This window comes from Panicum virgatum, chromosome 1K (genome assembly GCF_016808335.1).
Source record: "Panicum virgatum strain AP13 chromosome 1K, P.virgatum_v5, whole genome shotgun sequence".
NCBI lineage: Eukaryota > Viridiplantae > Streptophyta > Magnoliopsida > Poales > Poaceae > Panicum > Panicum virgatum.
Window position 1 is genome coordinate 31,426,092 of NC_053136.1, and position 10,299 is coordinate 31,436,390.

Here is a 10,299-nt window from a genome sequence, read left to right on the forward strand (position 1 = left end):
TTCATTACCACCCTGGCAAAGCTAATGTGGTAGCCGATGCCTTAAGCCGGAAATCTTATGAACCCAAAGATGCTCATCTGCAGGAAGAAATGGCACGATTGAATGTGCACATTGTCCCTCGGGGTTCCATTCGCAAGAAGAGCATTCAACCCACTCTTGAGGATAAAATCAGAAAGGCACAAAGTTCAGACAAGGACTTGATGGAAATCCGAATGCAGACTAGAGAAAATAAGGCACCGGATTTTAAAGTGGATAATGAGGGAACTTTATAGTATAAAAATAGGATTTGTTTGCCCTAGGAAGGAGACTTCCAACAGATAATTATGGATGAAGCCCATAACTCGGCCTACTCCATCCACCCAGGATCCACCAAGATGTATATGGATTTAAAATAAAAATATTGGTGGAAGGGAATGAAGGCGGATATTGCACGGTTTGTCGCCCATTGTGATACTTGCCAAAGGATCAAGGCCGAACATCAGAAGCCAGCAGGATTGTTGCAACCCCTACCCATCCCGGTTTGGAAATGGGATGAGATAGGAATGGACTTTGTAGTGGGTTTGCCTAGAACACAGAAAGGACATGATTCCATATGGGTAATAGTGGACCAACTCACTAAAGCGGCTCATTTCATACCCGTGCGGACCAATTACGGTGGAGAAAATCTAGCTAAGCTTTATGTGGAAAACATAGTAAAGTTGCATGGTGTGCCCAGCAGAATTGTTTCAGATACAGGGACCCAATTCACCTCTAGGTTTTAGAAAAGTTTGCATAAAGCCATGGGCACCAAATTGGATTTCAGCTCCGCCTATTACCCACAAACGGATGGTCAAACAGAAAGGGTAAATCAGATCATGGAGGATATGTTGAGAGCATATGTCCTTACCTATGGCAAGGATTGGGAGCAAAGTTTGCCCTATGCGGAATTTTCATACAACAACGGTTATCAAGCAAGCTTGGGCATGTTACCATTCGAAGCTCTTTATGGGAGAAAATGCAGAACTCCTCTGATGTAGTCAGAAGTTGGAGAACGTGCCCTAGTTGGGACCCACACTCATAAAGGAAGCGGAAGAAAGAGTGGCCGAGATTAGAGAAAAGCTGAAGGCCGCCAGTCTCGATAGAAGAGTTACGCAGACAAGAAGAGACGGGAAATAAGCTTCAACCCGAGAGAGTTCATCTACCTTAAGGTTTCACCTATTCGGGGAACTCGAAGATTTTAGGTAGAAGGAAAGTTGGCCCCTCGATACATTGGACCGTACCAAGTTCTGAAAAAAAAGTCGGAGCCGTAGCATACCGTCTGGAGCTACCAGAAGGAATGTCAGATATACACCTAGTGTTTTATGTCTCACAACTAAAAAGGTGTTTGAGGGTACCCGAGACAGAACACGTGCCAGTCGAGGCAATATATTTGCAGCCAGACCTGCGATATCAGGAGATACCGGTTAAAATTCTGGACATGTCACAAAAATAACAAGGAACTCAGAAGTACGGATCTGCAGAGTACAATGGAGCAGACATGGGGTAGAAGAAGCTACGTGGGAACGCGAAGATGCTTTGAAGAAGGAGTTTCCCTACCTCTTTAGAAGCCAGCCGAATCTCGAGGATGAGATTCATTTTAAGTGGGGTAGGTTTGTAACATCCCGAAAATTCACCCAAGGAAATTACTAGCTAAAAATAAATTTCGAAATCATTTCAAAATTTCTTTCGTCGTTGAGCTCAAATTTCCTTGTCACCTAGATTCTATCTTTTGCCTAAACCTCCATTTAGCTATTCGCTCTCATCATATATGCTCCAGCTAATTAGCTTCCTCCCTCACTAATCTCTCTTGTTTTGTTTCTCACCTATGCACTCTCACGTACACAAGTTGCACTCGCGTAGAAGCTTTTAATCACCTGCATGCAGCCTTAGCATCAAGCTAGCACCCACGTGTGCATGCAAACTTTGCAGACTGAGGCTTTCGCTGTGCTCGCTCTCGCTAGCGCATGCAGCAACACTAAATTGCATGCATGCTGCCATTAGCTAGCACCCAGCAGCAGCACATGGCCATGGCACGCCGAGCTCTCGCACGAGCGGACAACCTGGCCAAAAGCCGGAGACCCCGGCGAGCTGCTGCAAAGCGACGCTGCCCTCTGCTCGTGCCATCCCATCTCCTCTACGCCATCATCACCGCAAGCCCGCGCGTGCTCGTGCTGTCCCATCACCCAGCCGAGCTGCTCGCCATGCCAAAGCCGCACCGGCCGCCGGGGCGCCTGCCCGCCCCGTCTCTTCACTGCTGCAGCCCCGCCGCCTCGCCGCGCGCGCCATGCCGTCGCCTCAGCGCCACCGCTCCGCTCGGCGACGCCCACAAGCCGATGCCCGGTCACAGTCGCCGCCATTAATGGCAGTTGTTGAAGCTGCGAGCTGTTGCCGCTTCTTCGGCCTATAAAAGGCGAGGCCGAGATGTCCTCCGTCGCCACCTTCAACTCGCCGAGCAGCCCCAGCTCCACCACTCACCGCCTCCCTTCCTCCCTGAATCGAGCTGTCTCTGCTCTCCCTCCCGAGCCGCAGCAGCCGCTTGTCGATCTCCTCCTGTACGCAGCCCCGCACCAAGGTAAACAGCTGCCGAGCATCTCCACAGCACCCTCGGCCTTCCCCAACCAGCGCCCCTTCCTCTGCCCGCCACCAGCAAGCTCATAAGGCGCGGCCATGGCTGCCACGCGGCCGGAGCCGACCTTCGTTTCCCATGTCCGGAGTCACCAAAGTAGAACCCCCTCGCCCTCCTCTCTCTCTCCCCGTGCCCTCGGATTCGAGAACGGTGGCCGGAGCTGCCGCCGGCACGAGCTCAAGCACCCCAGCCATGGCGGATGAGAGAGAGATGAGCACGAGCACCTGCGTGCTTCTCTGCTACCTGTGCCCCTCTCCTTTCCTATTATCTCCTGGGCCCACAACACTAATAAAATCCAAAGGCCCAAGTATATACGCATGACCAGCTAAACAGCCCGTGTGCTGTTCGAGTAGCCCACGTGACGATGCCATCATGTGAAATATACTAATTTAATTACGCAGTTTAATTATTAGTTCACTTTAGCATCCAATATCTCACCCATCCAAACTCTGATTCCGTTGATTCTTTTTCTTGAATTCTTCTAAAATCGTACACTATTTATTCCTCCTATTTTCATCCTCTCTGATCTCATTTTATTTTATGTTTGTGCTTGTTTGTGTTTGCTTGTCGTTGTGCCGTTCTTGTCCGTAGCTGACGGTGTGAATGAGGGAGAACCCGTCGACGAGCAGCAAGTGAACGAGGACCAGTTCCGCGACCCCGAACCCGAAGGACAGTACTTCGATCAGGACTTCCCAAAAGGCTTTGAGGGCGGCAAGTTCAATCCCATCATTTGATGCATATTTTGTCCTAATTTTTATAAACACAACCTATTGGCCTAATTTACAAAACTGCATATGTTTTGCCTGCTGAAAACATGGTTGTATAGCCACCCCTTGATTTGTTATAATCATTCCTTGACCACCTAGATTAATGTTTGAATGTGATCTATTTGGACGTTAATCAATGCTAGAACACTTAGGACCTTAAACACGATACAACTTGTTTTATACAAAGAAAAGATGTGAGTGTGTGAGAAGGTAAAATGTGAAATTTTCAAAAGATAAGTTTAGACGGGATGGATGGCACTTCTGTGTGAATTGCCGAATGGTGTGCTCGTACCTATGTGGTTGAGCAAAGAAGGGAGATATCCATCTTGTCACAACTAAGGACCGAGTTGGTGTGTCATCTCACCTAACTCAACCATCGTGCAAACCACTCGACCGTTGTATGGGCAACGGCTTAGCATAAACCCCACTAGTTAGTCTGATAGCCATCAGGAGAGCTGAGAGCAACGAGTGATCAAAGAGAAGGGATATGCTCTGTGTGACTTATGCCCCGGTTATACCTCAGTGATAGGTCGATGACCCCTTGGTGGATCCCGTGGTGGCTAGTCAGGTCTAGCTAAGGTGGGTAATGACTTTGTTGGGATCTGCACCGACACTAAGGTGATCGTGCTGTGGTACCCCGCTTGTGGGTAAAGTTGCACACCTCTACAGAGTTAAAATCTATTCGAATAGCCGTACCCACGGTACTGGGCGAGTTACGGTTTGGTCACACAACTAGTGTTTATTCTGGGAATGGATGGGTTGGCGTGAGTTGTTTTGAAAAAGTGTCCGGCAGTTGTGCCGTGTGCTACGGCGGATGAGGAGTCCGGTAGCAGTTTAAAACTTGGATCCTGTGTGGATCAACCCTACGTGTTACTCAGTACAAGAGAATTGTCTTTTGAAAAACCCTTTCTTTCATCTGAACCCATGTATAAAAACTTGCTTTTCGCAAATTAAACCATAGCCTTATCCTTGATTTACCCTGTGCATTATATTCTGTTTATATCCCCTCCGTGGGTGTGATTGGACTTGCTGAGTACGTTTGTACTCACCCCATTCTTAATTTTTACAGAGGAAGATCCAGACTTCGTTCCCGAAGACGTTGAGTAGAGGTTTCGTCCTGCACCCAACCTTGCCTGTGGATAGGATCACCCGCAGGAAGTTCCGTATGGCGCAAGACTCTGATGACCCCCCTTTTCGTAGTCAACATCGTTGTATGGGTATTAGTTGTTATCCTCGCGATAGTGGCGCTTCACTGCCAACTTCCGCATAGAGTTGTACGGTGATGTACCATCTGATGTAATAAAAGTGTTATCAGTTTTTTGGGACTGATATTGCATCACTTTTAAGTCTTCTCTAATGAGGGGACGCTTCAAAAAACTAGTACACTCAAACTCTTAGCTAGAAGATACATAAAAGAAAGGGAAAATTCGATTCATGCCACCACAACTCCGTGAAATTGGGTTTCACGTTGAAAATCATGCCACTCAATGGCATTGATTTCAACATGAAATCAAAAATCGTGAAATTGTAGTGGCATGGATCCAACTGACCCTAAAAGAAACTATGTGCCCTCTCGACCCTCGTATGCTTGCCGTCTAACTTCCATTTCTTCCTTCAGCAGCCCCAAGCCTCTTGTAGGTGACTGTGATATGCCCTTGAAAATGTGGCGGTTCTGTATTTCTCTTTTCTTTTGTTGCTCATTGCACAAATTTTAGTTGTATCTCAAATTTTACACGATGGTAGATGCTTGCAGGCTCTATCCACTTATACTTTCATTTTGCAATTTTAGATGTACAAATTTAGATGTAATTAGAGTTGATAATAGGGTAATACCTAACCTGCTGTTTAGTTGAGGAGTAGAATATTGTTCAGGGGACGAATATTGCACTCTCGATGGTTCGGGGGCATTATGACTTTTCTCCATCGAAATAAGAATTTTCTCCATCTCGTAGGCAAAATCAATCTCATCTTCCCATGATCCTCCTCCATCGTCGGTTCCTCGTTGCATCCGGCGGCCGACGCCCCCAAAAGCATCGCCCCCGTCGCCATCGGAGCTTCCGAAGCAAGCCGCGCGCAGTCACACCAAACCTGCCAAACCCCAACGCCATCCTCTCTCTATAAACGCCCATCTCGCTGGCGCCCCTCCTCCTCATCCGCACCCTCTCCTCCCCCCGATTCCGATCCCTCATGGCCGCCGCCTCCGCCGCCGCCGCCGCCGCGCTCGCCTCACCGGCGGCCCTCTCCGCGTCGCCGGCGCGCCGGGGCCTCGTCAGCTTCGCCGCCCCCGCGCTCCGTTCGGGCCCGGGCACCCGCGCCGTCGCGCTCTCCGGTACGGCGCGCTGACGGCATCTGTGCTATGCGGCTTGGTGCTAGTAAACATGTTTCGACGGTTCGATTTGTTGGGGGTTTTATTAGCTTCTCGTTAAGAAGGTTGCGGCGCGGCCAATTAATATCGGAATGGTAGCGATCCAGTTCGCTTTAGGAGCTGCCGTGCTGTGTTGGGAATTTGGGTGGGCGATTGATGCATGTTTGAACTCTTTGGTGGGAATCCGTGCTTTCCAGGCAATTGAATTGACGAATATATATGATGCTGCGTGCGAAATTGTGTTTTTATGTTTACCATCTATCTTTTCAACTTTTCAAGTGCTCGAGAAACAAACCTCTAATCCCCGGTTTGGTAAGGTTAGGGGCCTTGGCAGTAAATTTTCTATTCATTGCTCACAAGCTCGGTATTTGAGCTGCTTAACAGTAGGTCTATCTATGAGGCCTTGTTCCCACGTCTCTCCTTGCCTAGGCTGGACTGCTGGATTTGAACTTGAAATTGAGCATCATTTTTTCTCAATAAGTCCTCTTTTCTGATTAAAAGTTCCTTTCTTTAAGTAAATTTGCTGCATAAAGCTGTTCATGCCTCAGGGTTCGTATATGGTATATATCTTCACTTTGTAGCTACTTAAGTGAATTTGGCCTATATGATGTCCCACCCTGGTGGTGTTATCGTATAAAAAAAAACTGTAGTTCGATCATGATACCATTTCAACTCCTTTTGTAAATCAAGAAAATTATTGCTACCTTTTTTTTTACTAAGTAAATGGTATTTACAGGAGTACGAACTCATGTTGCGGCTGTTGAGCAAGCTGTTGCACAAGATGCTACTAAATTGGAAGCTCCCGTTGTTGTTGTTACTGGTGCTTCCAGGGGGATCGGAAAAGCCATTGCATTAACTCTTGGAAAAGCAGGTTGCAAGGTTAGCAGTTTAGTAATCTGTTCATACATCTCTAGAAATTCTATCAAATCTATATGGCACGTCTTAATAATTTTTATGTAACTAGACTAAGCTCATCTGGTTCCCACAATTGCCAATTTGCCACTGCTAGGGCACACCGGCACGCTGTATGATTATCAGTTAAATACATTATATATTATTAATAATAAAAAAGGTTAAACACTGCAGGTCTTGGTGAATTATGCCCGATCTTCAAAGGAGGCTGAAGAAGTCTCCAAGGAGGTAAGCTTGAGTGGAAAATGGCCTCGTACACAAGTTTTTTTTTTTTTTGCTCCTCAGGTAATGCCTGTAAGATAAGAATAAAATGGAGAAAACAGATTGAAAGAGTGAGAACATGATGCTATGCTTAAGTTGATTTTTGTCAGGCTACCATCTAAATTAACTGTATGTTCTGATTCATAAATCACATTTCTTGCTAAGTTTCTTTCGACCCACTCAAGGTTGGTGGATTTTGATTAAAGTTTTACTGATTCATCCTGAAGCATCTCTTGTATATGAGTGTTGGATATAGTATCATCAAATTTAATGTGGCTAATGAACTAATAGACATTTCACTCCCTATATTCTTCTCTATTCCTTTGCATTAAGTTATTTGTAACACATCTATAGATGAGTTAACGAGCAATAGCCCACTAACATACATGTAGCGTACAACTAAACATTGTGTATTTTTTGCACAAGCCTACTGTTGTTTTACAAGTTATATTTAGGGTCATCCATGTCCAAATGTATACACGTTTAAGATGGCAATCAGGGATGGAAGGTCGGTTCTCAGCAAATTTGCAAGATTCAGCTTATTTGTTACTTGTCCTATCACATGACCACCCCTCATTGCTCTATGCACACTGAGGCCGCCCCGTCTTAACAATTTGCTCAAGCTATGCCACTGATGACAATGTCATCTAAGCAATTGTATCTTATCTGGGCAACCATTATTCAGTCCTTATGACTCAACATCCACTCCACTAACATTCCACCTCTAAGGCTAGGGTTCAGAAATACGTACAATTCGTGTAGTTTGTGAGTTCTTTATTGTAGTCAGTCCCCTTGGCAATCGCCTAGCCCTGCGTAATGTCGACCTGTTGCTAGGTGCTGGTCTGCCATCGGATTAGTGCTAGGTGCGTAGGGGAACACTGCTTGTATGGAGAACGAATGTAAGAAATGGGCAAATTTTCCGCTGTAGATTATACCCAAGTATCTTTTAAGTGTTGACAAGAGATAGTAAAATTAATTAACTGTGGCTTGGCATCAGTTGGGTTTTTAAGTGTCTGTCAAGAAACATGCAGTTCAAACAGAAAACACCATGGTGTTTAAGAGGGCCCAGATGTTTCCTTTTCTGTTCATGTCTTTGTTTTATTCTGCATGCAACTATATCCAAGTATCCAAGCAGATAATGATATTCCTCTGTTTTGCAGATTGAAGCATCTGGAGGCCAGGCCATCACCTTTGGAGGAGATGTTTCCAAAGAAGCTGACGTTGAATCTATGATAAAAACAGTAAGTTGAGTTGATTTTCAAGTAACCGATTTGCTAATGTTTACTTCAGTTCTCCTTTTTAATTCTAACCGATCTTCCAGGCAGTTGACACATGGGGAACAATTGATGTACTCGTAAATAATGCAGGTACTCACAAATGCATTTTACCTTCTGTAACAGTACCAATTTGTTTCACTTCCAACAATTGGAATACAAAATTTATTCCAGGAATCACACGGGACACATTGTTGATGAGAATGAGGAAATCACAGTGGCAAGACGTAATTGATCTGAATCTTACAGGCGTTTTCCTTTGCACGCAGGTACTTACCCTCCCTTCTCTCCTCAATTTGCTACTACAATTTAATTTGTCCATCTTACTGCAACATATTATTTGCAGGCTGCAACGAAAGTAATGATGAAGAAAAGGAAGGTATTGAATGTTTTTCTTCATTAGATTGATATGCTATATCTGTTTTCTGTTGTTAATGCATATATGTTACTTATACCAGCCTCTCATTTTCACATCACAATGCAGGGAAGAATTATCAACATAGCATCAATTGTTGGTCTAACTGGTAATGTTGGACAAGCTAATTATGCTGCTGCTAAGGCTGGAGTTATTGGGTTCACAAAGACAGTTGCTAGGGAATATGCAAGCAGAAATATTAATGTGAGCACATCATTTGATTTATCAACTCAAAGCTTTTTATCCAGTTTTCCAGTTGCTGATATATTTCTGGATATTTCTGTTCAGGCAAATGCTGTTGCTCCTGGATTTATTTCATCGGATATGACTGCTGAACTTGGAGAAGAGCTCGAGAGGAAAATTCTGTCAACTGTCCCCTTAGGTATGCAGCTACTTGGGTATCGGCATCGGCTGCTGTATTATTCTTGAGTGCCTAATTTGAATGTGGATCAGTTGGATTGAAGTTTTTGAGAATATTGGAAGTTATTGACATATTGCCTCGTTATATACCCTCCTGACACTAATGACCGTGCACAAATTCTCAGGGCGATACGGGACACCAGAGGATGTAGCAGGCCTGGTGGAATTCTTAGCCCTCAGCCCTGCTGCAAGCTACATCACTGGACAGGTCTGGTTACAGTTGGTGTGCATGTTTTGTTTTCTTGGTTCTTTGAATTTTGAAGTCTTCTTACTGAACTCCTTTGCCCTGTGGGGCCATGTGCAGGTCCTCACCATCGATGGTGGGATGGTTATGTAAGGCTTTGGCAAACTATCACCCGGCTTCAATCCCCCCCCCCCCCCCCATGCCCTATTATTTGGTAAAAGAAGACTGTAATCAACAGTGTTGATGTGTTCTCTTTTAAAAGGGCGATTTGTTTGCTGAGCAGCAATTTTTCTAGTGTCTGGTTTATAGGGAGAGTGAGACAGTATGGAGATAGAAATGTAAGAGATTTCCAGGCATATATTTAAATTCCTTTCTGAACGATTGCTTACAGCCACGTTTTGGTCCATGTCCATCTGACATTGGCATGCTCCTATTCGTGCCCAGAAGAGCTCGGTCCTCTTTTGCCCTGCCCTTCAGTTTCTGCTTTCTGCACTCTACCCGTATTTTAGTTTTATTCAGACTGTTAGCCTGACGAGATTGAAACTGTGCAAGAACGGGTTTGGATCTGAACAAAGATCGCTGGCTCGGAAATTTTCTCTGGACCCGGAAGTATGAGATGGCGAGGCTTCCTGTTTATCGCCCTCCCAAGGAAGCGCTGGAGGCTCTGTCATCCGCCCTGGTTTCGCACTGTCCGGCTCGCACGGGATGAACCAAACAGCGAGGAAGCTCCAGCACCTTGTCCAAGCAGGCTTATCAAACAACAAGGTGGAACGAAACAACGGTAACATGGGATGATATGGATCGAGCATAGACGTGGGAATAGAGTGCAAGCAGATCGTGCTGCACAAACTGTTATTACTCCAAATTACCAACACTCTAGCTTGACACATAAACTATATAATTATTTGTTTTGTTTCAGGAATCACCTCATCTGGAATTGAATAGTCCATCATAAGTTTCTCCCATAATTTTCATAGGATGAACCCATTCCTAATCGTTAAGCTAACCATTTCATTCCTTGATCCAACTAAACAAAAGCCTGAGGAATGAGGATGTG

At 45.3% G+C, this 10,299-nt stretch overlaps 1 protein-coding gene across 1 annotated transcript; it reads left to right on the forward strand.

Moving 5' to 3' along the window:
- Nucleotides 1-5,579: 5,579 nt before the first annotated feature.
- On the forward strand, nt 5,580-9,636 carry LOC120702770 (3-oxoacyl-[acyl-carrier-protein] reductase 4-like). The gene is made up of 11 exons (XM_039986704.1): nt 5,580-5,740; nt 6,513-6,655; nt 6,863-6,916; nt 8,110-8,190; nt 8,271-8,316; nt 8,398-8,492; nt 8,570-8,602; nt 8,708-8,842; nt 8,927-9,020; nt 9,184-9,266; nt 9,363-9,636. The coding sequence occupies exons 1-11, from the start codon at nt 5,599-5,601 to the stop codon at nt 9,393-9,395; spliced, it is 939 nt and encodes a 312-aa protein (XP_039842638.1). The 5' UTR covers nt 5,580-5,598; the 3' UTR covers nt 9,396-9,636.
- The last annotated feature ends 663 nt before the right edge of the window (nt 9,637-10,299 follow it).